General features: G+C 41.5%; 1 protein-coding gene across 5 annotated transcripts in view; it reads left to right on the top strand.

Annotated features, from left to right (window-relative positions):
- Cdk19 (cyclin dependent kinase 19) overlaps window positions 1-17,092 on the top strand; it is a 149,591-nt gene that overhangs the window by 42,571 nt on the left and 89,928 nt on the right. For 4 of the 5 annotated variants that reach the window (XM_048353908.1, XM_048353906.1, XM_048353910.1 and 1 more), the window contains one exon: window positions 2,766-2,841. The exons of the other annotated variant lie outside the window; for it this stretch is intronic. In XM_048353908.1, the coding sequence (XP_048209865.1) occupies window positions 2,766-2,841 (76 nt within the window). The remainder of the gene's footprint in view (window positions 1-2,765; window positions 2,842-17,092) is intronic. 5 annotated transcript variants of the gene reach the window in all.

The following is a 17,092-nucleotide window of genomic DNA, read 5'->3' as shown; positions in this document are numbered from 1 at the left end:
TCCTGGGCCAGCCTGGACCACAGTCCTCCTATTTATCCCTCTTGATCCCTCCTGAATAGCTGGGATGATAGGCATGTTCCTCTGTGCCCAGCTTATAGGTTGAGATGGAATCTTGCTAGCATTTTGCTGTGGGCTGGCCTTAAACCTCAGTCCTCCCTAACTCTTATCTCTTAAGTAGCTGAGATTACAGGTGTAAGTTTGTCTTCCTCCTCTTCCTTTTTGAGACAAGGTTTCACTATATAGCCCAGCTTGCCTCAAACTCACTAGTAGGCCAGGTTGGTCTTGAATCCTTAATCTTCTTGCCTCATCCTCCTGAATACTGGCTAAAGAAGTGTTACCAAGCCTGGCCAAACTTTTCCCAGATTCTGATTTTTCTCTTCAAAAGATACCTAAGGTCTTACTTTAAAAATACTAAAGATGGGCTGAGAATGTGGCTTAGTGGTAGAGTGCTTGCCTAGCATGCATAAAGCCCTGGATTCAATTCCTCAGTACCACATAAACAGAAAAATCCGGAAGTAGGTTTGCAGCTCTAGTGGTAGAGCGTTAGCTTTGAGCAAAAGAAGCTCAGGGACAGCGCCCAGGCCCTGACAAGCTCCAGGAATGGCAAATAAAAAATAAAAACACTGAAGATTACTTCAATATTTCTAGACTATCAAATTATTTTATGTCACCTCATTCTAATTTAAAAAGCAATACTATATTACCACTAAAGTTAGCACAATGATTTAAATTTTTGGTATTGAGTTCAGCATATGTATAGTTATATTTTATATGTGGTACAATTGTATATTTTAAAAAATAATATTAAATACTCTTTTTCCAATGATCTTCATAGTCATATTTTAATATAATCCATCCTTTTGACATATCTGGTGCATATTGTTACTGCTTATTTTTTTTTTTTACCATATAATGGGAGAAAAGCTATTTTCGAACTGATAATGGGAGAAAACTGGCCATAACTCACTTATTTACCCAAGACATAGATGAACATAGATGATTGAAGAGATCTTCAAAAGGCAAGTGGGGCACCAGTGGCTCATGCCTGTAATCCTAGCTACTCAGGAGGCTGAGATCGGAGGGTCATGGTTCAAAGCTAGCCCAGGCAGGAAAGGCTGTGAGACTCTTATCTCCAATTAACCACCAGAAAATGGAAGTGGTGCTGTGGCTCAAGTGGTAGAGCGCTGGCCTTGAGCTGAAGAACTCAGGGGCAACTCCCAGGCCCAGAGTTCAAGCCCTATAACTGACAAGGCAAAAAAAAAATTTGCAAAAGGCATATAAAATGTTGTTTTGAAAGGCACTTTATGAATAATCCTTTTGTTTGTTTTTGCCAGTCCTGGGGCTTGAACTCAGGGCCTGAGCACTGTCCCTGACTTCTTTTTGCTCAAGGCTAGCACTCTACCACTTGAGCCACAGCACCACCTCCAGCTTTTTCTGTGTATGTGGTGCTGAGGAATCGAACCCAGGGCTTCATGTATATGAGGCGAGCACTTTACCACTAGGCCATATTCCAAGCCCCTAATCCTTTTTTGTTCATTTGTTTGTTTTTGTTTTATATCAGTCCTGGGGCCTGGACTCAGGGCCTGAGCACTGTCCTGGCTTCTTTTTGCTCAAGGCTAATACTCAACCACTTAAGCTACAGCACCACTTCTGGCGTTTTCTGTTTATGTGGTACTGAGGAATCGAACCCAGAGCTTCATGCATGCAAGGCAATCACTCTTCCGCTAAGCCATATCCCCAGCCCTCCCCCCTTTTTAAACGGTACTGGGTCTTGTGCTTCTAGGCAGGTGCTCTACTACTTAAGCTATACCTCCAGGTCATGAAAATCTCTTAAACTACTTTTGCTGCTGATAAATACAGAATGGGTAAGCGAGTAATAGCTAAATAGAACAAATGAGGCACTGTGTGATACCAACATTTAACAAAACCATAACAAGATAGTGAATCTTGCAGAAGACCAAAACTTGGAGGTTATAGATTATGCCCCTGTTATAAGAACAACCCATGAGATGACTCACTGTTAATTAAGATCATTGAGCTGGTCCCCTCCTATGGCTGGTTCTGATGCCAGTTTCTTGAAAATATCTGTGTTCTTGCCACTCATTTTTTCCCTGGTAATTCACCCCTATTATTGAAACAATGTCTTCTATTGGTTAAGAACGCTGATAACTACTGGGATTTCCCAGATTCCTGTTCTTTCCCTACTGTTTTAAGTACTGGGATTCACGGAAGGGTTTCCTGGGAGTGTGATACTGGTGGCTTTGGGCTGGGGTCTGGGAGTATGGAAGCACTCTATCCTAGGAGGGAAAGCTGTGTGTTCAGTGGGTTCTCCCTTCTAAAAGTGCTTCTTACAGTGTGATATTATTTTAAGTGAGTTTATGTCTGTCCGTTATTTTTGTAGTAACAGAAAGCTTTCATAGACATCACATAATTACTACAGGAGTGGAATCATCTTGCAATATGTTTGAGTTTGTATTTATGTTTGTTTATTTTTTGCAACCAGTGCTGTGTTTAATATACTACCCTGTAAAATTTTGAATTTTGTGTTTTGGCTCTGTCTGGTGTTTTTATTATTACATAAATTTCTTCTGGTATTTCATATTTCTGTAGTTGAAATATTATAAAAAATAAGCAATGCATGGCATAATGAGGGTATTTACATATCACTGAGAGACTCAATGCATTCCCATTATTTTTGTACTTATGATTTTGAATCTGGAAATAATATATGGAAAAGTAAAAAAATATTTTTTGTTCATGTGCAGAAAAGATGAAAAGGAATATGCACTGAAGCAAATTGAAGGCACAGGAATATCCATGTCGGCTTGTAGAGAGATTGCAGTAAGTGTCCATAAATAGTAACATATTATTATGTATATTTGGGATTATTTACTTCAATAGAAATGTGTCATTAATGTATACAATACATGGCTATTTTATATACATTAATTGGTTTAAGAAAATTTTATGTAGGATGGGAAATTTTCCATGGTCTTTCAATTACATGTCAATTGCATTTATGATTTATAACATTAGAAATACTGAATTAAGGATGTGGACCTGTGGTTCAAAGAGATAGAGCACTAGCCCTGAGCACAAAAGGTCAGTGATAGTGCCCAGGCCTTGAGTTCAAGCTCCACAACTGACCAAGAAAGAAATACTGAATTAAATGACTTAATTAAATTGTCATGTATATAAGCAATATTATTTAATTACTACCTAATATAAATTTCCCTATAATTTCAGGATTTATTTTTTTCCTTTTTTTTTCTTCAGTGCTTGGGTTTGAACTCAGACCCTTTGTCTTAAACTACATATGTCCCCAGCCCTTTTTGCTTCAGTTAAATTTTCACAGAAATCTTACATTTATGCCCAGGCCAGTGTGTTTCCCATGTGGTTGGAATGACAGGTGTGTACCTCCATGCCAGATTATTGGTTAAGACAGAATCTTGTGAACTTTTTGCCCAGACTGGTCTTGAACTACAGTCCTCTAAATCTTTCTCTCTTGAGCAGCTAGGGTTACTACTCCTGGCCTATATTTCTTTTTAAAGAAAGGGACCATATTATTGAATCATTTTTTTCTCTGATATAGATAGTTTAGATAGATAAGTTTTACTGGTTGCCAGAACAATAAAACCATTATAAGACAATCCTTTAAAGAAAGATATTTTGTTCTTTTTCTTAATGTGACATACACATGTAATTAAGTAGTTGTGAATAAGAGTACTTACCATAGTGGGACACAATTAGCTCATGCCTGTAATCCTAGCTACTCAGGAGGCTGAGATCTGAGGATTGCGGTTCAAAGCCAGCCTGCTCAGAAAAGTGCCTGTGAGACTCTCATTTCCAATAAATTACTCAAAAAGTCAAAAGTGGCACTGTAGCTTAAGTCGTAGAGCACTAGCCTTGAGCACAAAGAGGAGGCCCATGGACAGTGCTCAGATCCTGAATTCAAGTCTCAGGACCAGCCAAAATAAAGGAGTACCTATCATTTATTATGGGCCTAGTAGACACTAGACTTACTAAAGTGCTTTCAATTATTCATTCATTTAATTTTCACAATCTCAGGAAATAAGTACTTTAAATTATCCCCATTGCAGAACAGAAAACAGATGCAAAAACATAAAATATTACTTTATTTTTAGTTCTCTAATCAAGATTGCTAATTAGGACTTCATTGTGCTGCCTTATTGATTAGAGACTTAGCAACTGTTAAATGTTAATAATTGTTAAGCAGTTGTTCTTTTTTTTTAAGAATACTCTTTTTTGTTGTTGTTGTTGTTTTTTTGTTTTTTGGACAGTCTTGGGGCTTGGACTCAGGGCCTGAGCACTGTCCCTGCTTCCTTTTTGCTCAGGGCTAGCACTCTACCTCTTGAGCCACAGCACTACTTCCAGCTTTTTGTGTTTATGTGGTGCTGAGGAATTGAACCCAGGGCTTCGTGCATGTTAGGCAAGCACTCTATCGCTAAGCCACATTCCTAGCCCAAGAACACTCTTTTTTTTTTTGGTGCCAGTCCTGGGGCTTGGACTCAGGGCCTGAGCACTGTCCCTGGCTTCTTTTTGCTCAAGGCTAGCACTCTGCCACTTGAGCCACAGTGCCACTTTTGGCTTTTTCTGTGTGTGTGGTACCAAGGGATCAAACCAGGGCCTGGCGCATGCTAGGGAAGCACTCTACCACTAGGCCAAACTCCTGGCCCAAGAATATTCTTTTTTTAAAAAAATTTTTATTTTGGTGTGTGTTTATGAGGTGCCAAGGGATTGACCTCAGGGTCTCATGCATGCTAGGCAAGCACTCTACCACTAAGCCACATTCCTTGCCCTAAGCAATTATTGTTATTGTCCATATCCATTAGGGATTTCTTTCTCTAAATTATTAACTATTATATACATTACCCACATTTCCACACTTCTGCTTCACTCACATAGAAACACTTCTTTAGCAAGGTCTGTTCTTTGGTCGTTGTGTTTGACCCAAAATTAACTCAAGGACTGGGAATATGGCCTAGTGGTAAAAGTGCTCGTCTCGTGTACATGAATCCCTGGGTTCCATTCCTCGGCACCACATACACAGAAAAAGCCAGAAGTGGTGCTGTGGCTCAACTGGTAGAATGCTAGCCTTGAGCAAAAAGAAGCCAGGGACAGTTCAGGCTCTAAGTTCAAGCCTCAGGACTGGCAAAAAAATAAAAATAAAAATAATAAACTCAAAATTTTACCTTTTTTTTTTTTTTTTTTTTTTTTTTGGCCAGTCCTGGGCCTTGGACTCAGGGCCTGAGCACTGTCCCTGGCTTCTTCCCGCTCAAGGCTAGCACTCTGCCACTTGAGCTACAGTGCCGCTTCTGGCCGTTTTCTGTATATGTGGTGCTGGGGAATTGAACCTAGGGCCTCGTGTATCCAAGGCAGGCACTCTTGCCACTAGGCTATATCCCCAGCCCAAAAATTTTACCTTTAATATTAAAGAGTCAGCATATTTTCTCATTAAGATCTTGGTTTTCCTTGCCCTATATGGTGATCCTCAGTGTTTTTCTCAAATACATAATATTTTTAGCCTCTTTGGAAAAATAACGTTCCTGATGACTCATGAAACTTGTAAGAATTTGGGGGTGAAGTTTGTTGTGACCGAGAGCTGATGTTAAGATCAATACTCAGGGATGAATCACACAGTAGCATTTTTCATTTTCTAAGAAACAGGTACAAGGCATCAGTAGGATATTCTGCCTTACTAAATTAAGTCATGAATCTGCTGAAGTTACTTATTGGTGTGTGTGTGTGTGTGTGTGTGTGTGTGTGTGTGTACATTTTGTAGCATATTTCAATCTTTAGTTCTTGTTAGATGAGTAACTACTAGATTTTGTTATCAGTAGATGAACACATTTTTGCCTAGTGGGAAAGAGGTGGGCCTTGTAGATTTTTGGTGTTTTGTATAAAGGTGATGAAAGTAAAAGGGAACAGTTTGAACAGAGTCATTGGCATTGCTCCCCAGTTTTGTGTTTGTGTGTCTGCATGAATGCATTCTGGTGAAACAAAATGAGATGGCATAGTGACCCAGTCATAGTTGCAGCTGTGTATTGCCACTTCCCTCATACCAAGAGGATTGGCTAATTGGCTGTTAATAGCACCTTTAGGCACTTATATGTGGCTGCTACATCTCCTACAAATATTTGGCAAGTTATTATTGAAGAGTGGGCTTTCTATGGTGTTAGTATCCTTCTTACTAAGGAGATCAGTAGAGTTATTTCAGTTCTTCTAAAAATATAAAAGTTATCAACTTCATATGAAGTTCTTTCTGTGAGCAATTAGATTTAATTGGCTGTACTCTATTTTTAGTATTTTTTTTTTCTTGGCCAGTCCTGGGGCTTGAACTCAGGGCCTGAGCACTGTCCCTGGCTTCTTTTTTGCTCAAGGCTAGCACTCTGCCACTTGAGCCACAGCGCCACTTCTGGCCATTTTCTGTATATGTGGTGCTGGGGAATCGAACCCAGGGCCTCATGTATACGAGGCAAGCACTCTAGCCACTAGGCCATATCCCCAGCCCCCTATTTTTAGTATTTTTTTCTTAAGTGATATTGAGGCAAAGTTGCACAAGTGAAATAAACACACTGTAAAGAACTGAAAATCAATCTGATACCAGTATGTGAAGGATTTAACATTAATGGTCAGTAAGTGGTTGTATTTGTTGTTATTATTATAGGTAATAACCTTTTTCTATTTTAAACTCTAGTCATATATAATTTTAGCTAAAAATGTTTCCTCTCTGGGTAAAATAAATCATTTTAAGATTATAAATTTAATTTTAAAATGTACTTTGTGTGTGTATGTATGTGTACATGTTGGTCCTAAGGCTCTAAGGCTTGAACTCAGGACCTGTGACACTGCCTCTGAGCTTTTTTTCTTCCCAAGGCTAGTGCTCTAGCACTTGAGCTACCACAGGTCTACTTCCAGCCTTCTGCTGCTTATTTGGAGATTAATCTCTGATTTGTCTAATTGGGCTGGCTTTGAAGCAGGATCCTCAGATCTCAGCCTGTGTAGCTAGGATTATAGGCATGAGCCACCAGCGCTCAGCCTATTTTTAAAGTATACTATAGTGGAAAATATATTTGTCTCTTTCTTCAAATATATCAGTCAATTAGTAGATAAATATTGCCACTTTTTCCTTAAGCTGTACTGGGGATTGAACTCAGTCATGGTTTACACTTACTTGGGAATTTTTGTAGAGCTCACTCCATCTTGATTAGGGAAACATGGTAGGAAATGTTGGGGGGAAAAGAGTTGACTCCATCTTGATTATTAGGTCAACCTGACCCCAAAATTCTGCTTCTCTAAATGGCTTGCTTAACTTTTATTTGCTTTACCCCCTGTGTCAACCTCCTACATCTGTGCCACGCTTGCTTTGTTGCGTGCTCTGCCCTCTGGTTCAACCTCCTACATCTGTGAACTTATTGTGTGCCCCTACATCTGTGCTACGCTTTTACCTTTACAAACTCCAATTTGAGGACTGCTCCTGGCCAGTCAGCCCGCTTTTCACTGGCGTAGTTTCAGCTCCCAAGTCTGTGCTGTGTCCCTGGCCAGGCAGATTGCTTCTTGCTTCCCCAATAAACTCAACTTTTTGCTTGAGACTGTCTCTAATTGGTGGACTCTTGGGGGGACGTGGAACCTTCCCCTCCCCCAACCCCATAACAGGAATTATTCTACCACTGGAGCCATAACCCAAGTCCTTTTTAGTTTATGTTTCAGATAGGGTATATTGTCTGTGCTGGCTTTGAATCTGATCCTCCTATCACTGGCTCTTGAGTAGATAGCTGGGATTAAAGCTGGGAGTACATGTTACTATTTTTTAAAATTTTTAATTGTTTCTATTAAGGTAATGTGCAAAGGGATTACCGTTTTATAAGTCAAGTAATGAGTACGTTTCTTATTTTACTTTTGTTGATTGTGGCGCTTAAACTCAACTTGGGTTCTATCCTTGAGCTCTTTGGTTTAAGGCTAGCACTCTACCACTTCGAGTGACAGCTCCACTTGTGCTTTTTGAGGGTTAAGTGGAGAAGAGTCTCACAGGAACTTTTCTGCCTGGCTGGCTTTGAACTGTGATCCTTGAATCTCAGCCTCCTGAGTAGCTAGGATTACAGGAGTGAGCAACCAGTGCCTGGCTATGAGTACATTTTTGGGCAATGTCACCCCTTCTTTCGCTCTCTCCCAGTTTCCCTCTCTTATTCTACCCACAAGTTGTATAGTTCATTTTTAGCATAGCATCTACTGAGTACCACTGATGCATTTGTTCACCCTTTGTTCCTCCATTTTTTTGCACTCCATTCCCCACCCCCCAAGAAAGACAGATAAATGAGCAAACAAGACCAAAACTCACAAATAAAAAATCCAAAAGCAAAAACAAAGCCATCTCCATCAACACTTACTCCACTTTATAGCAGCTGCTGAGACAATACAGAGAAAAAGATTTCAGAAACATGCAAATGTATTTTAAAGTCAGGTTTTTTTTGTTTTGTTATTTTTTTGGTACAGGTCCAAGAGCTTGAACTCAGTGCCTGAGTGCTGTTTCTGAGCTTTTTTACTCAGGCTAGCACTCTACCACTTGAGCCACAGCTCTTCTTCTGGCTTTTGGTGGTTAATTGTGTATGCCCAAGTCATGAGACGACCACCAAGAAGACCACCGAGAGCCAGAGGTTCTGAAATGCAAAAGCAAGGCTTTATTCAGGCGGGCTGCAGCTCGGGCCTTGTCCTATGGAATTGTTTCCATAATTTCCTTTTTTGTTTGTCTATTGCTGGTGTACAGAAAAGCTGCTGACTTTTGTGGATTGATTTTGTATCCTGCTACTTTGCCAAATTGGTTTATTAGGTGTAGGAGTTTGGGTACTGAGTTTTTTGGGTCCTTGAGATATAAGATCATGTTGTCTGCGAATAGGGATAACTTGATTTCTTCCTTGCCGATGTGGATCCCTTTGATGTCCTCCTCTTGCCTTATTGCTATGGCTAGGGATCCCAGCACTATGTTGAACAGAAGTGGGGAGAGTGGGCATCCTTGTCTTGTTCCTGAGTTTAGGGGGAATTATTTAAGTTTCTCTCCATTTAATATGATATTAGCAGTTGGTCTGTTGTATATGGCTTTTATTGTTTTGAGGAATGTTCCATCTATTCCTGTTCTCTCCAAAGCTTTTAATAGGTATGGAAGTTGTATTTTGTCAAAGGCTTTCTGGGCCTTGACTGAGATAACAATGTAATTCTTATTTTTAGATCTGTTTATGTGGTGAATTACGTTGATTGATTTACGGATGTTGAACCATCCTTGTGACTGAGGGATGAAACCTACTTGGTCATGATGTATGATTTTCTTGATCAGTTTCTGGATCCTGTTAGCTAATATTTTATTGAGGAGCTTTGCGTCTGTGTTCATTAGTGATATTGGTCTGTAGTTCTCTTTTTTTGTTGGGTCTTTGCCTGGTTTGGGAATTAGTATGATATTAGCTTCGTAGAATGAGTTTGGGATTTCTCCCTCCGTTTCTATTTCGCGGAAGAGTTTGAGGAGTATTGGTATTAGCTCCTCACTACAGGTTTTGTAGAATTCGTTGGTGAATCCATCTGGGCCTGGGCTTTTCTTAGTAGGGAGGTTCTTGATTACCTCCTGTATCTTACCGTAAGTTATTGGTTTATTTAGTTGATTTATTTCTTCTTGGTTCAGTTTGGGCAGTTTGTACTTCTCTAAGAATTGATCCATTTCTGTAAAATTATTGTTTTTTGCTGAGTAGGGGTTTTGGAAATAGCTCCTTATGATTGTTTGAATATCGTGTGTACTTGTTGTAATTTTTCCGGTGGAGTCCCTGATTTTACGTATATGAGTCTCTTCTTTTTTTTTGTAAGTCTTGCAAGGGGTGTGTCAATTTTGTTTATTTTCTCAAAGAACCAGCTTTTAGTCTTATTTATTTGTTGAATGGTCTTTCTATTTTCAATCAGATTTATCTCTTCTTTAATCTTTGTGATCTCTTCCCTCCTAGTCGTTTTAGATTCTGTCATTTCTTGTTTCTCCATTTGTTTTAGTTTCATCGTGCGGTTATTCACCTGCTCTGCTTCCATTCTTTTAATGTGAGTGCTGAGGGCAATGATCTTGCCCCTCAGTACTGCCTTAGCTGTGTCCCATAGGTTTCTTTGTGATGTGTTTTCTTTGTCATTGTGGCTTATGAATTCGTTGATTTCATCTTTAATTTGGTCTGTAGCCCAAGTGTTGGATAGCAGTGTGGGGTTTAGCCTCCAAGAGTGTGTATAGGCTCTGTGGTATCCTTTGTCCACTGTGATCAGATATAATACATGGGATGACGTCAATACTTTTGTATTTGCTGAGGTTCTTTGTGTGGGCTATGGCGTGGTCTATTTTGGAATATGATCCATGGGCTGCTGAAAAGAAGGTGTATTGGGTCTCTGTAGGGTGGAAGGTTCTATATAGGTCTTTTAGATCCATTTGGGAAATGGTGTTATTTAGGTCCTCAGCTCCCTTGCTAATCCTCTGGGTGTTGGATCTGTGTCTTGGAGAGAGAAGAGTATTAAAGTGGAGAGAGAGGAGTATTAAAGTCACCCACTATGGTTGTGTTTGCGTCTATCTTGTTCTGTAATTCTGTGAGAATTTGCTTGACATATGTAGGGCCTGGCCTCTATTGTTCGGTGCGTATACATTTATCACCGTGATGTCTTGATTCTGGATTTTTCCTTGTATTAATATGTAGTGTCCTTCTTTGTCTTTTTGAGTTGACTTTAATGAGAAGTCCAGCTTGTCTGAGATCAGAATGGCTACACCTGCCGTTTTGGTGGGTGCATTTGCTTGGTAGATCTTGCTCCATCCTTTCATTCGAAGCCTGTTTTTGTCCCTTGCTGTAAGGTGGGTCTCTTGTAGACAGCAGATGTCAACTTTTTGTTTGCAAATCCATTCTGCCAGTCTGCTCCTCTTTATCGGGGAGTTTAAACCATTTATATTTAAAGAGATCAAGGATAAGGGTGTTTTTTCTCCTTCCATTTTCTTGTTGGGCTGTTTCTTCCTCTTTTTTTTTTTTTCTTGTCTTTAGTGAGCTGATCTTTCTGCTGGACTTTGGCTATTGAAGTTTCTTTCTGATTCTGTCTGTGTGTCTTTTACGATCTCTGTTGGGTGGGGTTCCCCTTTTAGAATTCGCTGTAGGGCTGTTTTTTTATTCACATACTCCTTTAGCTCTTCTTTGGTGTGGAAAGATCTGGTTTTCCCTTCGAATGTGAACTCCAATTTTGCTGGATATTTGATCCGAGGTTGCATATTGTTATTCTGAAGTACTTGGATGGTGTTCTTCCACTCACTTCGAGCTTGGTAAGTTTGTGTGGATAAGTCGGATGTTATTCGAATCCTCTTCCCATTGAAGAAAGTTTCCTTCTTCGCTTTGGCTGAATTCAGAATTTGCTCTTTAATCTTGAGGTCTGTAGTCTTGAATATTGCCTTGGGGTGGCTTTCCTGGGGTCTGGCCTGCCAGGTGTCCTATAGGTTTCGGTTACTTGGATGGGGTCCCCTGTGAGATTGGGGAAGTTTTCTGCAATAACTTTATTGAGAACATGATTAAACCCTCTGCTCTGGTATTCGGCTCCTTCTATTCCAATTATGCGCAGATTATATCTCTTGTCTTTGTCCATTAGTTCCTGGATTAGTCTGCCCTGAAGCTTCACTTTTTCTTGGAGTGTGGTCATTTTCTGGTTGTTGTCAGCTGCTTCATCGTCCAGGCGAGAGATTCTGGATTCTATATGGTCCACTCTTTGTGTTATGGTTTCAATTGCGGAGTTTATGGATGTCAGAGAGCTATTTATGGTTGTCATATCAGCTCTGATCGTGGAAATTTCTTCCTTTAAAGAGTTGTATTTTAAATCTATTTTTTCATGCATTTCAATTCTCAGGATGTGGAGATTTTCTTTAAAGAAGGCTTGCATTGTATCCATTTTTGCTTCCATTTCTTTCTTGGCTTCCTGGGTGTCCTTCAAGATTTCCACTCTAAACTCCTGGAATTGTTTTCTGATTTCATTTCTGACGCTTTCGATCATTCCTGTTAACATGGCCTCATTTGCTTTTTTAGTCTCCATCTCCTCTTCAGTCGTGCTGCTTTTTGGAGCTGGCGAGTTGGCTTGCCCTTTGATGAACTGAGTTATGTTTCTTTGTGATTTGCGCATCTGGAGATCTGTGGATAGCTTCTCAGGTTTGGTTTGTAGCTCTTCCCTCCCTCCTGTGTAGGCGTGTCTACGGCAGCAGGTGCTGCCGCTGTGGCCCCGCCCACCAGTGCAGGGTACGCCTACCAGAGCGGGCACTGTCGCTGGGGGCCCCGCCCTCCTGTGCGCTGTGCGTCCAGTACAACAGGCACTTTAGAGGGGTATGCCTCCCAGAGCGAGCCCTGGGTTGTTGGGTTGTGTTTGCGCCCACCCGCGAGTCCGTTGGGGGGGGGCGGTATGTGTGGGGCCCAGTGGGATCGACTGTCCCGGTGTGGGTTAGCACCCTCAGACCTCGCCTCCGCTGCGAGGGGGGGACGTGATCAGGCCCAGGTGTCCCTACTGTGCTGGTATTGCCCACCAGCACCTGTGATTTTAGTTGTAAGAGTCTGTGAGGTCCAGGCGCCTCGGGTGGGGCTTGCACTGCCGGCCGTCCCCCGGCCCCTGTTGGGAAGGGGGTGGGGCCGGTTCTGCCAGTTCAGGAACCTGTGGGGCCTTGGGGCTGCTCTGCCCTTCCCCTGCTAAACTGACTTCCCAGCGCCTGATGGGAGCTCTCTGCCTGATTTGGGGGTTCTTTGTTCCCTCGGGTGGGGAGGGGGAGGGAGGGAGATCTAGCTTCTTTGTAGGGCTTGGGTCTCTGATAGCTGGTCTCCCATTGGGGGAGGGGATAATGGGGGACTCACTGATGCTGCTTTGTGTGTGTGTCCTGCGCAGCTGTTGGTCCTTCAGGGGTTAGCGAAGTGCCGTGGTGGCTTCCCCGGTTCCCTCTTTCTGCCGCGCTGGGTTCCCTTGTCCGAACCCGGTGTGGACCCGAACTTCTCGTCACTGCCGGTGTGTGTCTTGTTCCGCACCCTCCCTTGTGTCCGTGGGGTCTCCCGCTATCTGAATTCTGAGCTCCTGGCAGCCTGTCTGCCTATCGCCAGGTTCCCCTTTCCCACCCTGGCCCTGTTTGGGCCAGGGTCGGCTGGTTGGGGGAGGGTGCCCCGGAGATTCTCCGGCTCCGTGTAGGTTTTCGGCTCTTCTTTTTTGCTCCTTTTTGTTTTCCTGCGTTTCTCCACTGCTTCTGGCTGCTGGTTTTGCTGGGTTCTTGATGGGGTGTTGGGTGTTGGAGTTTCCAGCTCGCTATTCAGTTGGAGCGAGTCGGGGTGCCTCCCTATTCTGTCGGCGCCATCTTTCTCCCTCCCAGTGGATTATCCTGAAGCACACATTTTACTTTAATGCCTGCCATGTGTGGAAAGCCTTTGTACGTTTTCTGCTATTGGCTGTAATCTGTGTGATAATTCATAGAGGGATAATTCATAGAGTCAGAGAACTCAGTTTTATTATGCCAACAGGCCCAGTAGAGTTCCTACTCCAGAGTTTGAGCCCTTACCAACAGGAGTACCATCCTTTTACACCATTTGGGTTCTGGGTTTTAGGTCTGGGTGTTATGGGGTTCGAGGGAGGAGATTCCACATCCCTCCAAGAGTCCATAGTCTCAAGCAAAAAGATGGACTTGTTGGGGAAGCAAAAAGTGAACTGACCGGCCAGGGACGCAGCATAGACTCGGGAGCTGAAACTGTGACCGTAAAAAAGAGCAGGCTGACCAGCCAGGGACATAATGCAGACTTGGGCACTGACACTGTGACACTGTGACACTGTGACAACTAGCAGCAGTGGTGCATATAATATCTGTTGACCATGGTGATTATAATGTGTATAAATGCATATGAAAAAGTATTAAAATATTGACACGGTCTTTTATTGAATTACAGATAATTTTTATTTTCTTTGTGCTCTTCTGTATTTCTAGTTTTGCTCTTATTTGAATATGTTTTTTTCATAACTTAAAATGTTTAAAATTTCCTATGTGCCTAAGCCATTAAATGTAAGATATACCAATTAAACAAAAAATGACTCATGGTAAGCAAATGAAAGATTTATTTCCTCTAATATAAATTTCATCACTCTGTTTAGAATTGCACCACGATTTTTGTGCTATATGAAGTCTGTAAAATTAAGGCCAATAGAGATATAGTAGTGTAATTAAAATACATTCCTGCATGTAGAATTATATTTTTAATCACATTTACATCTGAGATGACAACATGGCATGTATTGAGTTACGTTTTAACTTGCTTCTTTGTAATCTGGACAAAGACAGTGTATTTATTGTTATTTGGAAATGGTTTCTGTTTTGTTATTTGCTTATTTCTGTGATTCAAATTCAGTAGCTCTAATAGTAAGCTCTAATAGTGATTTTAGTTATTGGCAAAGCTGTAGACATTTCATTAGGTTATTGCTTTGGTAGATATGTTTTGTGTTTCTAAAAATTTTGGCAGCACTGTTTGGTATTTCACTTTGGTTTGAGTTCCTGTTTTTGTGTAAGTTCCATTTCAGGCTCTGGAGAGTAATAAGATGGATTGAAAAAAGGATTCCAGCTCTTACATTGTAGTCTAGTCAGGGAGACAAAAGACAACTAAACTATGAGATGTTACAGCAGAAAGTAGAGGACAGTGTTCAAATCAGTATTGAGAGAGAGGATATTTTGAGAGAGGATGGTTGGCGGACAAGGAAAGTAAATAGCTAGTAGAAAAAGCCTCACAAAAGACCTAGAAGCTTGAGCAAATTTGGAAGGTGAGTGTTTGCAGTTTGAGGTAAAAAGCCTTTCTGGAAGGGAAGCAGCTGTGGCATTGTGAGAAAAACTGTCTTTTCTGTCAAAGTGGATTGCTTAAAAGTTAGTGCTTTGGCCTGGTGGCTTAGCTCTTGTTGACTAATCTGCTAAGACACTAAATACAAGTTCAATTAGGCAAAGAGGAAGTGCTTTGGAATAAGAAAGGATTTTTTTAAGGAGTCAGTATAGATTTTATTTTAATAGAAAATATAAAGACAAGGATTGTTTTTTAACTAAAAAAAATTTTTTTGGCCGGTTCTGGGGCTTGATCTCAGGTCCTGGGCACTGCCCCTGAGCTTCTTTTGCTCAAGGTTAGCACTTTACCACTTGAGCCACAGCCCCACTTCCGGCCTTTTTTGTTTATGTGGTACTAAAGAATTGAACCCAGGGCTTCATGCATGTTAGGCAAGCACTGTACCACTAAGCCATATTCCCAGCCCCTGAAGGAAGGATTTTTGAAATGTTAGGTATTATTTATTTATTTGTTTGTTTGTCTGTTTTCGCCTGGGCACTGTCCTGAAGACTCCTTGTGCTCAAGGCTAGTGCTCTACCACCACTTGACCTCCACTTCTGGCTTTTTCTGAGTAGTTTATTGGAGATAAGAGTCTCATGTCCTTGCCCAGGCTGTCTTTGAACAGTGATCCTCAGATCTCAGCCTTCTGAGTAGCTAGGATTACAGGCTTCAGGGAGGGAGCCTGGCCTAGGTTTTATCTTAAACTGGCTTTTCCAAGGTGGAATTAAAATACACTTCAGAAGACATATCTATTTTCTAGAAACAGCAGAGAATATGGATATATCTTGCGATTGCTAGTGTACTGTTAATCTTATTTCAGTCTTTAATGGTGACCTTAGGTAAACACATCCTATCCAAACTAGCTAATATCCAGCAGATTGTAAACCTGAGCTCAACCAATCTGAGCAGAAGAGTAGGGCCTCCTGTGTTCTGTGTAAATATGAGAGCAGCCTGCCTGCTCTTTGTGCTTGCTTGTCAGATTTATAGCTTATGTTGCACCCTATTGCAGAAGTAGATTTTGCCTTGCTGAGGCAATTACTTGTTTCTATGTTTATCATTGTGACTCCAGTGGTTCCTGGGGAGAATATATATATATATATATATATATTTTTTTTTTGCCAGTCCTGGGCCTTGGACTCAGGGCCTGAGCACTGTCCCTGGCTTCTTCCCGCTCAAAGCTAGCACTCTGCCACTTGAGCCACAGCGCCGCTTCTGGCCGTTTTCTGTATATGTGGTGCTGGGGAATCGAACCTAGGGCCTCGTGTATCCGAGGCAGGCACTCTTGCCGCTAGGCTATATCCCCAGCCCCCTGGGGAGAATATTTAATAGTATGAGGCAGTGCTGTGCAACAGGCAGCAAACATGAGGCCAGCCAGCAAGGACGTGAAAGAATTAGGTCATGGAGCTTCAATGTCCATACTTGTTTGAACAGATGTGCCGGTCCTGGGGTTGAACTCTGGGCCTGGGCACTGTCCCTGAGTTTCAGTACTCAAGGCTGGTGCTCTTCTGTTTGAACCATTGCTACGTTTCCATGTTTTTGGAGTCTCATGGACTTTTCTCCCGGTTCAGGCTTCGAAGGGTGGTCCTCAGATCTCAGCTTCCTAAGTAGCAGGGAATACAGAGGTGAGCCACTGGTGCCTGGCCCAGTGTCCTTTCTTCTCCATAGCATCTTCTGTTTCTGTGTTTTGAAAACATTGCCTGTTGTCACAACAGAGCAAAACTAACTACAAAACCACTTCTCCGACCCCTTATTTCCCATCAGTATTTTCTATTAATGGCAGCCTAGTTTTGTTGTAGTCTGACTTTGATCTGCTTTCAGTTTAGTTTAAAAATATATTTATGTGCCCATACGTGCCCGACCTTGTTAGTGCAATAAATGATAAAACAAGATAGAGATGATAATTATATTCATGGAAAAAGTTTTAGTGGCAAGAACTGGTCCTTTCAAGTTTCCTAGAATATCTTCAATAGAATTTGACAAATCAAATAGGCATTTTGCTTACCACTTAAAATCATCAGTTCTCCTGGCTGGTTGGCGTAACAATATCTTCTCCTGGGAAAATATATCTTATATTTTCTGAGCAGACATTCTGAATCTGTGTGATGATGATGATGATGATGATGATGATGATGATGATGATATGATGATTTAGTGCCGGTCCAGGACCTTGAACTCAGAGCCTGGGTTCTGTCCCTGAGCTTTTTTGGTCAAGTGTA

Source organism: Perognathus longimembris, chromosome 9 (genome assembly GCF_023159225.1).
Source record: "Perognathus longimembris pacificus isolate PPM17 chromosome 9, ASM2315922v1, whole genome shotgun sequence".
Lineage (NCBI taxonomy): Eukaryota > Metazoa > Chordata > Mammalia > Rodentia > Heteromyidae > Perognathus > Perognathus longimembris.
The sequence above is the reverse complement of the archived record's forward strand: the minus strand, read 5'-3'. Positions and strand labels throughout refer to the sequence as shown.